Genomic DNA, 17,865 nt, shown 5'->3' on the forward strand with positions numbered 1-17,865 from the left:
GATACCCAGCTCTAGTAGAGAGCCTGCTGGAGTAGAGATAGTATGCATGGTGTTTGTTTGCATTTGTGATCTGATGTTTAATGTGGAATACAGGCGACATGTGAGCGTGGATTTGCAGCGATGGAGGAGACGCATCAGAAGGTGATCGACGACATCCAAAGGCAGCATCAGCGAGAGATCCGGAAACTTCTGGAGGAGAAAGAAAGACTGCTGGAAGAAGAAACGAATGCCACTATTGCTGGTAATGAATCAATTTTCCAAATTTGAAAGTGAATTACTTATGGTTTGTTTGTCGTCATGCAACATTATACACTGCCAGTCGAACGTTTTTAAACCGTAAGATTTTTGTTGTTTTTTAAAGAAGTCTCTTCTGCTCACCAAGCCTGCATTTATTTGATCAAAAGTACAGCAAAAACAGTAAAATTTTGAAATATTTTTACTATTTAAAATATCTGTTCTCTATTTGAATATATTTAAAAATGTAATTTATTCCTGATTTCAAAGCAGAATTTTTAGCATCATTACTTCAGTCACATGATCCTTCAGAAATCATTTTAATATTCTGATTTGCTGCTTAAAAAACATTTTTTATTATTATTATTATGTTGACAACAGCTGAGTAGAATTTTTTCAGGTTTCTTTAATGAATAGAAAGTTCAGAAGAACAGCATTTGTCTGAAAAAGAAATAAGAAATAATACTGTACCATTATAAATGTCTTTATTATAACTCTTGATCAATTTAAAGCAGCCTTGCTAAATAAAATTATTAATTTTTTCATTTTCATTTATCATTTCTTTCCTAAAAAAAAAAAAAAAATATATATATATATATATATATATATATATATATATATATATATATATACATACACTGACTCCAAGCTTTTGAATATTATAGTGTATAATTTTACAAAAGATTTTTATTTTAGATCAATGCTGGTTTTTGGATCTTTCTTTCAAACAATCCTGAAAAAATTTACTTTTAAATATTGATAATAATAATAATAATAATAATTGTTTTTTGAACAGCAAATCATCATATTAGAAGGATTTCTGAAGGATCATGTGAAGACTGAAGACTGGAGTATGGTGCTGATGCTGAAAATGTTGCTTTGATCACAGGAATAAATTATATTTTAAAATTTATTATATTTATAAATATATATATATATAGATAAAATATATATAAATAGGAAGCATTTATTTTAAATAGTAAAAATATTTCGGAATTTTACTGTTTTTGCTCTACTTTGCATCAAATAAATGCAGGCTTGGTGAGCAGAAGAGACTTATTTAAAAAAACATTAAAAATATTACTATGTATAGCTATATAATACAAGTGTCTACACCGGTTTAATGTCATGGAATTAAAGCATCACTGTTTTGTGTACAGCAATTGAGGCCATGAAAAACGCTCATCGTGAGGAACTGGAGAAAACGCAGCGGTCGCAGATGAGCGGCGTAAGCACAGACATTCAGGAGCTGCGCAGACAATATGAGTAAGAATTATTCACTAGTCACTATTTATTTATGCTTTTTTCCAAGCAAATGAAAGTTCTGACATGTATTTTTTACATTTTGTCCATGTAGAGAGGAGTTGCAGTCTATCCATCGTGAGCTGGAGGTTTTGTCTGAGCAGTATTCCCAGAAGTGTTTAGAAAACGCACATTTGGCCCAAGCTCTGGAAGCGGAGAGACAGGCACTGGGACAATGTCAGCGAGAGAACCAGAAACTGCATATACACAACCAGGTCAGCCTGAACTTCATGAAAATATTTTTCCAAGCGGAAGGTTCATAAAGAGCCTAAAATGTCTTATAATAAATAAATAACAAATAAATAGAGATGCACCGATTAATCAGCTAGTGATCGGAATCGGCCGATTTTTTGCATGGTCAATTTCTCCTCTTGCCGATTCCTAGCCGATCCTTTTATTGCCAGCGGCGCATGCAATTACGTCGCAGCGGCGCGCTCACAGTCGCGTGTAAACATGTCTTTGGTGTGAGTGAAGATGACACAAAGATCGCAGTTTGTAACATTTATAAGGCCAAAATACAACGTGAGGGAACAACCACGAACCACACGCGTGTTTAGCTTGGCTGGACATGTGGTAGATCGCGCCCCCGCTCTGCATATTTTGCATGTCTCTGTTATTTAACGCACCTGATTCAGATAACCCGCTCGTTAGAAGTAAGCTCCATGAATGAACTGTGTTCCGATTGACATGGTCCCTGCCCAGTGTTCATTGCTCCCTACTCCCTGAGCAGGGGATATCCGTTGACGTTTACTACACTTTCATTCATTCACATATTTGCGCTACGCCACCGCATACAGCGTCTGCACACACTAATAGTTCGAAGCGAGCATATATGTGACCCTGGACCACAAAACCAGTCTTAAGTCGCTGGGGTTTATTTGTAGCAATAGCCAAAAATACATTTTATGGGTCAAAATTATTGGTTTTTCTTTTAAAAATCATTAGGAAATTAAGTAAAGATTATGTTCCATGAAGATTTTTTGTAAAATTCCTACTATAAATATATAAAAATGTAATTTTTGATTAGTAATATGCATTGTTAAGAACTTAATTTGAAGAAATTTAAAGGTGATTTTCTCAGCATTTTGATTTTTTTGCCCCCTCAGATTTCAGATTTTCAAATAGTTGTATCTCGGCCAAATATTGTCCTATCCTAACAAACCATACATCAATAGAAATCTTATTTATTGAGCTTTCATATGATGTATACATCTCAGTTTTGTAAAATTTAACCTTATGACTGGTTTTGTGGTCCAGGGTCACATATGTTCCATTTGAAGGTAATTCGCGACGTGAATTTAATTTGTATTTATTTACAGATGCATTTATGTTACACCTCTCTAGTAAGTGTCATCTGTGTGTGAAGACGCTGTATGCGGTGGCGTAGCGCAAATATGTGAATGAATGTTACGAAGTGTAGTACTGCTGGATTAACTGGTGACAAGCAGTGTTGTTTTTGACAAACATCTTAGATTTAGTCTTAGTTTTAGTCTTTTGGACTAAAATGCTTATTAGTTTTAATCAAATTTAAGTCACTTCTATATGTGATAGTTTTAGTCCAATTTTAGTCACTTCTAAATGTGATAGTTTTAGTCCAATTTTAGTCACTTCTAAATGTGATGGTTTTAGTCCAATTTTAGTCGACGAAAAGTCAAAAAGGTTTTAGTCTAGTTTTAGTCAAAAAAATGGGAAAAAGTAGTCTTTTAACAAATTAATGTAGGTCAGTAAGTATTTTGCTGTTGGGTAGTGTCACTTAAAAGTTGTGAAAATAGCAGATCTATAGTTCAACACAATGTGAGCTTCCGGATCGACTATTTTCACCAATAATTACAATAATGAAGGAATGGTTTTAGACATAATAGACCAGGGATGGGGAACCTTGATCCTCGAGGGCCGGTGTCCCTGCAGAGTTTAGTTCCAACCCTAATCAAACACACCTGAACAAGCTAATCAAGGTCTTTAGGATACAGGTTGGTATTTTATTTTTCAGGGTTGGAGCTAAACTCTGCAGGGACACCGGCCCTCGAGGATCAAGGTTCCCCACCCCTGTAATAGACATATATTTGAAATACACCCATAGGTCCTCTCACCGTTTGCGACCACCCTGTGTGCAAACTGCCGCCATCATGGTTAATCGTCTGTCTGTCTGAGTGACAACAATGTGACGTGTTGAGCGTAACCAAACAAGGATAGAATGCTAAAACGGCTTGCCATACTAGTATGGCAAAGTATTTAATGCTAAAACGGCTTGCCATAGCGGCAGATACTTTTTCGGTTTTAATTGGCATGCACAATAAGCAGAAATGTCATGCATTTTAAACGTCTGACGGACCACCCACTAACATTTTCATCTATTCTCGTCTCGTCAACGAAAACTCACACACGTCTCGTCATGTTTTAGTCATCAACGAGCCATTTTTATCTCATCATCGTCTCGTTATCGTCATGAAAAAAAGTGGCATCAAAGAAATGATTTCGTCATCGTCATCGTTGACGAAAACAACACTGGTGACAAGGCAGAAATGCTTCTCTTTATCAAGAAAAATTTGCTATTAATGCTCAAGTAATAGCATTTAGTACTAGCATTGGTATTTATACCTGTTTGAAGACACAGTGTACTTTTTGTTAAAGTATTAAAGTATTAAAGTTATTGTTGTGAGATGATCCTGTAATTAATGTTTTTAAAAAAATCCATTTTAAAATTAATTGAAGAAAAGTAGATTTTTGTATGCCTGCTTTGTTACTTATATTTTATTTCTAATGTTTTCAAGGCTCAGAACACTTTATTTTGTTAAAGTTATTTTAATATGAGAAGATGCTGTAATGTTTATACATTTCTTTTATTATAAAATTTAAAAAAAACATTGAGGAAAAGATTTTTGCTAGTATAACTATATACTATACTATGTTACAGGAACTAATTTTATACCTTTTTCAAAGGCACAAAGCACTTTATTTTGTTGTTAAAGTTATTTTGTTGTAAGAAGATCCTGTAATGTTTAAAAATGTATTTTATTATAAAATAAATTTAATTAAAGAAAATATTTCTGTATAGGCCCATGCTTTCATTACAGTTCTTAAAAAAAAAAATCGTAATCGGCAAAAATCGGAAGTTTAATAAATGTGTATTTTGGAGGTTTTCTTTCCACTAGTCTGAAACAACATGGATGGTTGTGAAAAGCCAAAATCTCAAAACTGCCTGTATTATTATCTTATCTTATTATTATCTGGAAGTTCACTTCCAGAACAAAAATTGGCATCCAAGATGTTCATGTCTTTCTTTCTTCAGTCATAAAGAAAATGTTTTTTTTTGCAGGATTTCTCTCCATATAGTGGACTTCTATGGTTCCCGCGAGTTTGAACTTCTAAAATGTAGTTTAAATGCAGCTTCAAAGGGCTCTACACTGCAAAAAATGCTTTTCTTACTTAGATTTTTTGTCTTGTTCCCAGCCAAGATATCTAAAAATTCTTAAATCAAGGAGGATTTTCTAGAGAAATATTTTCTTGTTTTCAGAATCAAAGTCAAAATTAAGTGAGTTTTTGCTTAGAAAAAGCCAAATAATCTGCCAATGGGGTAAGAAAAAAAAATCTTATTTTAAACAGAAAACAAGATAATTTTTCTTACCGCATAGGCAGATTATTATAAAAAAAACACTTAATTTTGACTTGTTTTTTTCTGAAAATATTTTTTTACTCTTATAGAAAATCCTTCTTGATTAAAATTTTTTTTGGATATTTTGCCTGGAAACAATAAAAAAATCTAAGTAATTTTTTGCAGTGTAGGAGGAAAAAGGGTCTAATCTAGCGAAACGATTGGTTAATTTCTAAAAAAAAAAAAAAAATTTTTTTAAATTTCTGTACTTTTTAACCTCAAATGCTCATCTTGTCTAGCTCTGTGTGAACTGTGTATTCTGGTTCATGACAGTTAGGGTATGTCGAAAAACTCCCAACTCATTTTCTCCTCCAACTTCAAAATCGTCCTACATTGCTGTTTTGGAGAAAAATCCTGAAATGCTTTGCCTCACATAATTTCTTTATGACTGAAGAAAGAAAGACATGAACATCTTGAATAAAAAGGGAGTTGAGTACATTATCTCTAAATTTTTGTTCTGAAAGTGAACTTCTCCTTTAAGAAAAACAAACTTGTGTGGTTAATGTTCACAGGAACTAAACCATCGTCTGAATGAGGAGATCACCAGAATGCACTCATGCATCAGTGAAGACAAATCAATTTCCTCTCTGACACAAGGCAAAGACATCTATGAACTGGAGGTACAGCCTCAACTCTACCATCTGAATTTATATCAACTGAATCTGTCATGCACAACATCTAAATGTTATTTTGTTGCAGGTTTTACTGCGAGTGAAGGAGTCTGAAATCCAGTACCTCAAACAGGAAATAAACTCTCTCAAAGACGAGCTCCAGTCGGCACTTCGAGTAATATGCACGCACACTTAGACACTCTGTACACGTGTTTCTCTTTAATTGTTCTCCGAACATATCAACAAGTCATTCCTATGTGTTTCAGGATAAGAAGTATGCTTCCGATAAGTACAAGGACATCTATACGGAGCTGAGTATTGTCAAAGCTAAAGCTGACTGTGACATTAACAAGCTGAGGGAGAAACTTTTGGCTGCTACAGAAGCTCTTGGGGAATTAGATGCTGAGGGGAGTGGCGTTACCGCTGGATACGGTGAGACATTGAAAGAAATTATTCATGCAAAAATGCAATTCGTCATTTAACCACCCTCACGTTTTTAGCATGACTTAGTTTCCTCTGTAGTGCACAAAAGGACAAAAAAAAAAACTAATTTAGTGGGTGATGCTGGAGAATTTCATATAAATATATGCTATTTGTATTACTTTTTATATATACTCTGCCAGTGAAAAGTTTGGGATCAGTAAGATTTTGAATGTATTTTAAAGAAGTTTTTATGCTCATCAAGGCTGTGCTTATTTGATCAAAAATACAGAAAATTATTACATTGTAAATAAAGTTTTTCTATTTTTATATACATTAAAATCGAATTTATTTCTGTTTAAGCTGAATTTTAAGCATCAGTACTCCAGTATTCAGTGTCACACAATCCTTCAGAAATCATTTATTATCAGTGCTGGAAACTGTTTTGTTGCTTAATATTTTTTGGAACCTGTGATACTTTTTTCAGGTTTCTAAAAAAAGTTAAAAAGAACAGCATTTATTCAAAATAGAATTTTATTTTTTTGAACAATATAAGTCTTTGCTATCACTTTTTATCAATTTAATACATCCTTGCTGAATAAAAGTAATAATTTCTTTTTAAAAAAGAAAGAATACAAATTTACTGAAGAATCAAAAAATTCTGAAAAAAGTATCACAGGTTCCAAAAAAATATTAAGCAACAAAACAGTTATTTTTTTGGAACCTGTGATACTTTTTTTCAGAATTTTTTGATTCTTCAGTAAATTTGTATTCTTTCTTTTTTAAAAAGAAATTATTACTTTTATTCAGCAAGGATGTATTAAATTGATAAAAAGTGATAACAAAGACTTATATTGTTTAAAAAAAAAATCTATTTTGAATAAATGCTGTTCTTTTTAACTTTTCTTAGAAACCTGAAAAAAGTATCACAGGTTCCACAAAACTGTTTCCAGCACTGATAATAAATCAACATATTAGAATGATTTCTGAAGGATCATGTTATTATTCATCAAAGAATTCTGACAGAAATCTGCTCGGCTGTTCAAAATAACAATAATAAATGTTTTTGATCAGCAAATCAGAATTAGAATAATTAGAATAATTTCTGTAGGATCATGGGACTGTAGTAATGATGCTAAAAATTCAGCTTTGAAATCACAGGATTGAATTAAATTTTTAAATATACTGAAATAGTTATTTGAAATAGTAAAAATATTTCAAAATTATTCAAATTCCAAAATATTTCAAATCTTTCAAATTCTTCTGAATGTTTTTATTATTTATATATATATATAATTTTTTCCTGAAATTAACCTCAATGAGTGTTAATGCTGTGTCTTAAGTGGGTTCTGTTATTGATTATCAAGAGTGTGTACAAAAACTAACATTTTACTTGGTCTGTGTAATTCTGTTTATTGCAGACATTATGAAGTCGAAGAGTAACCCAGATTTCCTAAAAAAAGAAAAGTCCAAACAGATCCGTGGGGTCAGGTCAAAGGTGAGAGATCAAAATGTTCAAAATAAATATAGACTTGTCAGTCATTGAGTGTATTCATATTCCTGTGGATTTATGTAGAAAATTATGTTGGTTGTGTAATTGTTTATGTTACGCTGTATGTACAGTATATAAATGTTTGAGAAAGATAAACTTGTGTTCATTAGGGCTGTAGTCAATTAAAAAAAGTCATATTTGACATTACTGTGGTAGACAAGTAAATCACTGAATAAACTACAAAAAGTTTTGTACACCTTGCAGAATCTGCAAAATGTTAATTATTTTACCAAAATAAGAGGGATCATACAAAATGCATGTTATTTTTTTTTTATTTAGTACTGACCTGAATAAGATATTTCAAATAAAAGATGTTTACATATAGTCCACAAGAGAAAATAATAGTTTACATTAGGGATGGGCGATATGGCCTAAAATCCATATTGCGATATACATTGCAGCCTCTTGCGATAACGATATATATTGCGATATATAAATTATAATAGAACCATTTCAGAACAGGTTACATAGACCCTTAGGAAAGCCAAGCTGCAATTTTTTTTGTTTTTGTTTTAAAGAAATAAAGAAACGTTGCATGTCGTTTTGAGAACATTTATTGTGCAAAAGCAAAACTGTAATTAAACAACACAATGTTGCAGATAAATAAACTAAATGTAGTGGTAGAACAGATTAGTCGTGTTACCTCTCTTAACTGTAACTTTTGCCCCACACACTCTACAGAGTATATTTTGCTGCTGCTCGTCGGACGGCTTAAAGCCAAACCACGTCCAAATAACAGATGTTGCACCCAGGGCCGCTGCTGGCCAAATGGGTGCCCTAAGCAGAAATTTACTTTTGTGTCCCCTCTCCCCCAAATATTACAGAAGTAATAATAAAATAATAAAAAAACACCTACTATAGGGGCCAAAATAGAACTTTATTCAAATAAAAGTAAATACATAAATAAATTGTATCATTTATAAATTACAATTGTAGCTCTACAGCAAAAAATACAAACTAAAATTACACTTTAAATAAAACAATTAAAAATGTGAAATCTCAATCAAATAAACCATAATAAACTGAAATAAGATCAACACTGTCATCTGCTGAAGCTTTCCAAAGTTCAAAATTTACAAAGGCACACTTCTGCTTTTTCTTGAGGCAAAGTCGTAAATGAGCTCTTCATATAATAAAGCCTTTGCTATTTGACAATAAAGCAGACAAGGGTTATGATGTCCACATATTTTAGTTGAGGAAATGATAGGAAAGATTATGTGGATATTTTAATTAAATGTTTGGTCAATATTAAACTAGGAATTTGATCATCATGTAAGTGTAACAACTGCATTTACCAGGCCTTTGGTGCCCTTTTCAGGCATTTCTAATAAAATTGTAATGTAAACTGTTAATTTTGTATTAGATTATGTATTTTAACACTGTTATTTAATGGCACTATATGGTCATTATTAATCAATAATCATAATTTCCATAATTGTGTTTTAATATAATGCATTTTAAGTCATTTTGTTTACTTAGATCTGCCTGTATTCATATTAAGAAAGATGCGTTAGTCGTGAAATTATTACCGACATTAAAACACATTATTAATGTCGACAGAATAATATAAAGTTTCACAGGATTATGAAAGTACCTGAAAGTGATGCACGGGCTTCATCTTGGGCTTTTTTTTTTCTTTCGTTTCTCGGCGCCGGAGTGTTGATGTCTCTTTCCAGGACCAGGCATATTGTTCATCAATTATTATCATCATTTTTGGCCAAATAGGCAGCCGTAAACAGAGGTGAGGGCGCGTTGCGGCGCAGATGCTGCGCGTCATCACGTGTGTTTACAAGCCTAGTCTGCGTATATGGAGCGGCGGTACTGGTTGCACCAGTCTTTTTCACGAGCTCCTCTGTTTCGCTGACGCTTTCAGCCATGTTTATTCAAGATGATGCGTTGCAGCCGGCTGCAGCTCGTTACTGTAAATTTCGCGGGTAGATTGCGTCATCAAACATGCATTATCGCGATAGTGCAATAGAATTAGAATCTCTATCGTAGGCCAATTTTGTATCGTTTATATCGCATATCGTTTATATCGCCCATTACTAGTTTACATAAATGTACATACACTTCATACACATTCACAGCTGTTTTTTTTTTGTTTGTGATGGTTGTTCATGAGTCCCTTGTTTGTCCTGAACAGTTTGTCCTGCTGTTCTTCAGAAAAATCCTTAAGATCCCACAAATTCTTTGGTTTTTTCAGCATTTTTGTGTATTTGAACCCTTTCCAACAATGACTGTGTGATTCTGAGATCCATCTTTTCACACTGAGGACAACTGAGGGACTCATATGCAACTATTACAGAAAGTTCAAACACTCACTGATGCTCCAGAAGGAAAAACCATGCATTAAGAGCTGGGGGGTGAAAACTTTTTGAATTTGGAGGTCAGGGTAAATCTAACTTATTTTGTCTTCTGAGAAACATTTGAGTATCTTCTGTAGCTTCTAAAGAGCTGCACTAAATGAAAAAAAAAAGATATTTAGGTAAAATAAGAAAAATGTACACATCTTCATTGTGTTCAAAAGTTTTCACCCCAGCTCTTAATGAATGATTTTTCCTTCTGAAGCATCAGTGAGTGTTTGAACCTTCTGTAATAGTTGCATATGAGTGCCTCAGTTGTCCTCAGTGTGAAAAGATGGATCTCAAAATCATACAGTCATTGTTGAAAAGGGTTCAAATGCGCAAAAATGCTGAAAAAACAATAAATTTGTTGAACCTGAAAGATTTTTCTGAAGAACAGCAGGCAGTTTAACTGTTCAGGATGAACAAGGGACTCATGAACAACTATCACTAAACAAAAAAACACAGCTGTGGATCATTCAGGTAATGACACAGTATTAAGAATCAAGTGTATGTACTTTTGAACAGGGTCATTTTTATAAATTCAACTATTATTTTCTCTTGTGGACTATATGCAAATGTCATTTATGTGAAATATCTTATTCAGGTCAGTACTAAATAAAAAAATAACATGCATTTTGTAGGATCCGTCTTATTTTGGTAAATAATTACCATTTTGCAGATTCTGCAAGGTGTATGTAAACTTTTGACTTCAACTGTATGTATTTATTTATTTATTCTTTTATTTTTATGTACATTTTTCTCAGATGATGGTAAATTCGAAGAATCTTTTTTTTTTTTCAATGACAGCCCTAGTATTTATCTCTGTGAATTGTGGAACACTGTGTGTGTATATGTGTGTGTGTGTGTGTGTGTGTGTGTGTGTGTGTGTGTGTATCCTCACAATGTATGTGCTGTCCTGTCAGGCAGAGAGTGAGGGGTTGGTCGGGGGTAGCTGACCGCTGTGACCCCATCAGGTCCTACAGGTGAAGCAGGTATCGCTCTTGTCAGAGTCCGGCTGTGTTTGCACGGAATATGGAGCGAATTGCACAGCATACTGTACCTGACCTTCCATTTCCTGTTTTATGGAGGAACCAGAAGCAATTACTGCAGTGAATTGACAATTTAATTGCACAATTTAAATGCATAAGATAACTGGATGCCACTCACATGCACTGAGGTCAACAATATAGTTATATGATGCCTATTGTTTTTAAAATGCAAGGCGGTATGCATTATATCCTGTGCAGTATTTATTAAGCTACTATTCCATTGTGAACACAGCCTTTGAATCCTGCATGAGCCCTACACCTCCTGACAGTTTGAAAATCACCTGCAACTTAACCCGGTTTGGCAGGTCGACACATAACCTGCACAGATCTCATTTATCTGAATGTTATGTGTTCCGACTGTTTCTGTGTTGGGGTTTCTTGCTTTGTGTGTGTGTTTGCGGTTTGTGTTTTGTGTTCAAGTAGACTTAAAGGGATAGTTCACCCAAAAATGAAAATTTGATGTTTATCTGCTTAGCCCCCGGGCATCCAAGATGTAGGTGACTTTGTTTCCTCAGTAGAACACAACAACGATTTTTAACTCAAACCGTTGTAGTCTGTCAGTCATATAATGGCAGTCAATGGGACATAGAGCTTTGAGAGTCAAAAAAACATACACAGACAAAACCAAATTAAACCCTGCGGCTCATGGCGATACATTGAGGTCTTAACACACCAAACAATCAGTCTGTGCAAGAAACCGAACCGTATTTTTATCATTTTTTACCTCTGATTCACCGCAATATCCAACTGTCTTAAGCACGTTCACAACAGCCGGTGTGTGACGGAGAGCAAGCAACCATAACTTTAATTGATCAGGCTCAAATGTTAGGAGTCAGTGAAAAGTCAACACTCCCAGATAAGTTCGCACAAGCAAATGTAATCTTTTAGTTTTTAATCGATTGCAACAATCAGGATAAGCACAAGTATTTACAATTGTCAAATTTATTTTATTAGGATAAACCCCTTGAGATGCATCATCTCGTTTTCAAGGGGGTCCTAAAATACATCACGACCATCACAAAAGAACAGTAATAAAATAAACAAGAGTACAATTATACATATTGGACAAACAAATACATACAGAACCACAAACACACAAAAAAACCCACAATAATATTAACCGAAATATACCGAACTTTACAACCATTAGATCAAATTGGCAGAAATACATTTGAGATTAAATATATTCACATTGTGTCAGCATCATACATTACAAGAGCAGTCAATCACAAAGTAAGAAGACAAGGTATGCTTAAACATCCCAAATGAAGTGATGGATCTAATATCGGAAGGTAAGTTATTCCAATCTAAAGTGGCTTTGAACATAAAAGCTCTTTTGCCAACTGTCTTCTTGGCTCGGGGGACAGAAAAATAAAGCTGAACAGAGTGCCTCAAATGATAATTTGAAGTAATAGGAACAAAATACTGTTTTAAATAAAGCGGGTAATTGTAATGGATACATTTGAATATTAGTTGAAACCAGTGCATTTGTCTTCTTATATTTAAAGATGGCCAATTCAGGGCATAATACATTGTGCAATGATGGGTGAGAAAAGGGCATCCAAGGACAAATCTGCATAGTCTGTTATAAGCGGTTTTAAGACAGGAAAGTTTACCATTTTGAGTAGCCGTCATACCCACAATCTCTGTGTAAACAAAGAGTGACGTATACTAGTGACAGATCGCACCGGTGCGCTCACTTTCAGTATTTCCTGATTCATAGAGAAACCTTAAATACTCAGCTATAGATAATACTAAAATCAATCGAATCTAAAAGGGGCCTACTTTTATTTGTGTACACTGACAATAACAACAAAACAAACTCCATGAGCAACTTTCTACACGTCACAAATGTGACCCTGGACCACAAAACCAGTCATAAGGTTAATTTTTACAAAACTCAGATATATACATCATATGAAAGCTCAATAAATAAGCTTTCTATTGATATATGGTTTGTTAGGATAGGACAATATTTGGCCGAGATACATCTATTTGAAAATCTAGAATCTGAGGGGGCAAAAAAATCAAAATACTGAGAAAATCACCTTTAAATTTGTCCAAATTAGGTTCTTAACAATGCATATTACTAATCAAAAATTACATTTTGATATGTTTACAGTAGGAATTTTTCAAAAAATCTTCATGGAACATGATCTTTACTTAATTTCCTAATAATTTTTGGCATAAAAGAAAAATCAATAATTTTGACCCATACTGTGTATTTTTGGCTATTGCTACAAATGTACCCCAGCGACTTAAGACTGGTTTTGTGGTCCAGGGTCAAAAATATGAACCGAAACTCAACAAATATTTGACACAGACACATGAGAAATAGGCCTGTGTCTTTAGGAAGCTTGAAGTGTCTACTTTTAAATGAATGAATTCAAATCGAAAATGAAAATTTTCTGATTATGTAATTCGTATGAAACTAAAGCAAGATACAGTCTTTCCCGTATCTACCCGTATTTACTACTGTTTCAGCTATTAAAATAGTTCAGTTTTGTATGTAATGGCAAAGTGATTATATTTCGTTTCATTATTTTATTAAGTTAATTTAGAAAAAATGTTTGGAGCATTTTTCGTTCGTTTAATGTACGTTTTTTGTTTTTTAAAGTAACGACCAAGCGGCCGTTTGACTGAGTTGATCATAGCCTATGTTTGATCTATTTAGCCTCATGACTTGCCTATAATAAAATCTATAGATATAAAACAGCTCAAGCATATTACAATGTTAGTTTAAATGTTTAACCTATATAAATGTGCGCTGTTAGACACATATCCAATTGTCTGTGCGGAGAGTGAAGGCTAAAGTGCGTCTTACAGGACAGGAAGCCACCAGCGTGATCACTTGCATTGGAAACATCTTAAAATTTGCCGTCAAAAATTAACTTTTGCTTATAAAGATAAGAGTAATACATTGTTTGGAACTGTAAAGGGTCTACTTGGATTTGTGCGCACTCACAATATCAACAAACCGTTGTGCTTTTATAAAATAAAGGGAACAAACAGTATGCGTTTTCTGCATTTTCGGTCACTCCTCAAAAACTCAGTGAATATTTGCCTCACAGACTTGATAAGTATATCTGTAGAAAGCTTTGAATGACTACTTTAGAATAATTCAAATCGAAAACAAAAACTTTTATTTAAAAAAAATAATAATAGAAATGCTTTTCGGTTTCTTGCACAGACCGATTGTTTCGTGTGTTAAGACCTCAATGTATCGTCACGAGCCACAGGGTTTAATTTGGTTTTATCTGTTTATGTTTTTTTTTTACTCTCAAAGCTGTGGAGTCCATTGACTGCCATTATATGACTGACAGACTGCAACGGTTTGAGTTAAAAATCTTTGTTTGTGTTCTACAGAAGAAACAAAGTCACCTACATCTTGGATGGCCTGGGGGTAAGCAGATAAACATCAAATTTTCATTTTTGGGTGAACTAGCTCTTAAAGCCCTATTTAGATGGCAATTGTTTGCACATTTGCATTGCATTTACACTGCATTTATTTGACAATATGCTAGCTGAAGTTGTTCATGTGTGACGAAGTATATAAAAACACTGACTTTTGTCTAGCTCTTGTAAAAGCTGAAGTAGCTCACATGTAAAACAATTACCGTCTGAATTAGGGATGCACCGAATCCAGGATTCGGATTCGGATTCGGCCGAATCCTGGGCTTTTTGACGGGGTTCGGTTTCGGCCGAACCTTAGATTTATTTTCCACCGAAACCGAACCCTAGACTTGCACTACGACGTCACACGGCCGTTGATTACGTGAAGGTGTTTAGGCTACATAGGACCCGTTCGAATGTAGTAGGCTGTAAGAATCTGAAAATGGAACTCGTAAGCAAAAAATGTTTTGTTTGGCAGTACTTTCCACCAAAAGAAGGCGATTCAAGTCGAGCTTTATGTTCAATTTGCAATGCCAATTTGTCTCGTGGTGGCAAGGACCCTAAGCAGTACACAACATATCGCCGATGTTAAAACATTTGCGTCTAAGGGGCCGTTCACATGTCGCGCCTAAAAACGCGTGGAAAACGCTAGGCGCGCCTCTTTCTTCCTTGTCAACAAAGCGCTCGGGCGCTTGCGCTCCGGAAGCGTCTGCCGTTTCTAAGCAACCATCAGCTGCGCTCTAGCTCCAAGCTGCGGAGCGCTTGCTGCATTCTGAAAAGTTGAGATGTTTTTATCTCGATGCGGCGCGGACGCGCCTGGAAAAACGAGCGCGTCGCACCGCGTGCGCGGCGCTTCCATTATGCGCGCGCAAGCCGCGCATCTACATTTAAAATAACGAATTTGAGCGCGCAAAAGACGCTACATGTGAACGGCCCCTAAAACATCCAAAAGAATACGAGTTTTGCATGAAGGAATCTACAGACAGCAGCCAAAATGCAGCAACTTCAGGTACGGCAGCTGGACAGTCACAGCTAAAAACGTGTAATTAAGGATGCGAGTAGGATTCGGTATTCGGTTTCGGATTCGGCCGAATCTTAAACAGTGGATTCGGTATTCGGCCGAACCCCAAAAATCTGGATTCGGTGCATCCCTAGTCTGAATAGGCTTTGTGTGTCATTGTCGTTTTCTCCTGTGTGATAATCCCTGAATACATTATACAACTTAAAGGGATATTTAAGGATATTTCTTACTTCCAAAGTAATCTTTAATTTGTTTTAAATCTATTTAGGTGTAGTTTTTGGGGTAAATTGTCTCTAAATGGCGTTCCCCAGAGTGCAGCTAAAAATTCTTCATTTTTTAAAGACATGAGGAAATGAAGTGTCATGTGTCCCTTTTAGTTCTCAAAGGCAGTGAGACAGATCTAATAGTGTAATAATAAAGAAATCGGACACCAGCGCGTGTGTTTAGTCAGTACAGCGTGTTCATGTGAACGTCTTTTGCTGGTGTCTTGTTGCACAATGAAGGAACCACAGCCAGTGAATGACAGAGAAATTGATCTTAAACAGTTTAGAGAAAACCAAGTGAATATAGAAACAGGCTTTGGTTTAAAACTCCCTGAATGTCCCTTTAAGGAATGTGCATGTTCCCATAATTAAAAATGCTGTGAGCCACACAGAGGTGAAGTTTAAAGCTGAATGAATCAAGGTTCGGTCTGCCTTGGGTGAAATGGATAATAATAGGAAATCATAAAAGCTGAATGCAGTGCAGGTCATTTTAGTGGTTTAGACAGACATGTAGACGGTGGGCCGAGGGTCCGTATCTGCTTTACTTTTTGAAATGGATGATCCCCATGGAGGGAGAACCTGGATTTGTAAAGTTGGGACGGTTGTTTTATTCTCAACGATATGAAAAGTGTTGCCACTCCCATTTATTGCACATTTTCCACGAAATCATAATTCGCGACCAGTAAATATGCAGGCAAACGCGGTTGCCTACTATATCAGTTGAGCCAATAGCGCGGCAAGATATTGACACAGGATTATTATTAACCAATCAGATGTAGTTTATTTAGAACAGCTGTTAAGGTGCGTTCACACCGGACGCGAATGAAGCGGCAAGCGCGAGTGATTTACATGTTAAGTCAATGCAAAGACGCGAATAGCCATCCTGCGGCGCGAAACGCGCGAATGAGGCGGCGCGAAACGCGCGAATAGCGCGAATGGCGCGGCCGCGCCATTCGCGCGAGTTCAAAAATCTGAACTTCGGCGGAATTCCGCGCCGCGGTAACCAATCAGGAGCTTGCTCTAGCAGTGACGGAGGCAGAAATCCGAAACAACAATGGCGGACAAAATCACCGTTGCTGTCTGTGGTTCCTCGGAGCTGTACGATACATCTTTGGACTTTTGTAGAAACAGGAATAAAAGGGATCTTGCTAAGAATAAAGTGAGTGAAGAGATCGGACAATCTGGTTAGTTTTAAAAAACGCTCTTTACTCAATTTAACCTACATATACATACATATTGAGACTACAAGCAAGCTAAAGCTGGCAAATTGAGCTCATTCACCTATTTTTAGGGCTGGGAATCGATTCCAAAAAGAATCGATTCCTCGATTCCGAGGCATTGGGAATCGAGAATCGATTCCAACGTTTGGAATCGATCCTCTCAAGGGGAATCGACTCCTCATTCAGAGCCGTTTTCAGCTCAACAAAACTTACCTCTTAAACGGAAGGCTGCATTCCATGAAGGCTGAATATTTCGGCTGCAAGTCATCAAACGTCGATTGATGAAAATAAACGTAATAAAAACGACTCATTACTAAACTCGTCTGAGTTTAAGGATGCAGCCTTCAGTTTGAGAAGCACACATTAATTTGCCTCTTGCTCGCTAATAGTTATTATAGTCTGATACATTTCCACGAAAAGATTCGTTCGGATAGATCATTTAAATGAACCAGTTCAAAAAACGATTCAGATGTTATTTTACGGGAGAACTGGCTCATGATGTCCACAATTTTGAGCGCTGCACGACAGAATAGATCATAATGGGTCTTGATCTTATTTACATCTTAAATAAATGCTATTTTTAATCTTTCTATCAGCCAATGATAACTCTGAAAGGAAACGCAGAGAGCACGTCGGTGGCCGAGAGCGCATCTGATTGACAGCTACACCACGAGCTCTTATATCATCCTGCATTTATTTCGAAATTATAGCTCTTATATCTTTTTTTTTTTTTCTACAAAAGAAGCTTCATATTATGAGAAGGTAACATTATACGACCTTTACATCCTGCATTTATTGCGAAA

At 35.4% G+C, this 17,865-nt stretch overlaps 1 protein-coding gene across 3 annotated transcripts in view; it reads left to right on the forward strand.

Moving 5' to 3' along the window:
- Positions 1-17,865, forward strand: part of LOC141300060 (uncharacterized) — an 80,771-nt gene that overhangs the window by 57,689 nt on the left and 5,217 nt on the right. For all 3 annotated transcript variants that reach the window (XM_073830359.1, XM_073830360.1, XM_073830361.1), the window contains 7 exons: positions 94-241; positions 1,395-1,500; positions 1,592-1,751; positions 5,701-5,808; positions 5,888-5,974; positions 6,066-6,231; positions 7,641-7,717. In XM_073830359.1, the coding sequence (XP_073686460.1) occupies positions 94-241; positions 1,395-1,500; positions 1,592-1,751; positions 5,701-5,808; positions 5,888-5,974; positions 6,066-6,231; positions 7,641-7,717 (852 nt within the window). The remainder of the gene's footprint in view (positions 1-93; positions 242-1,394; positions 1,501-1,591; positions 1,752-5,700; positions 5,809-5,887; positions 5,975-6,065; positions 6,232-7,640; positions 7,718-17,865) is intronic.

This window comes from Garra rufa, chromosome 24 (assembly GCF_049309525.1).
Source record: "Garra rufa chromosome 24, GarRuf1.0, whole genome shotgun sequence".
Classification (NCBI taxonomy): domain Eukaryota; kingdom Metazoa; phylum Chordata; class Actinopteri; order Cypriniformes; family Cyprinidae; genus Garra; species Garra rufa.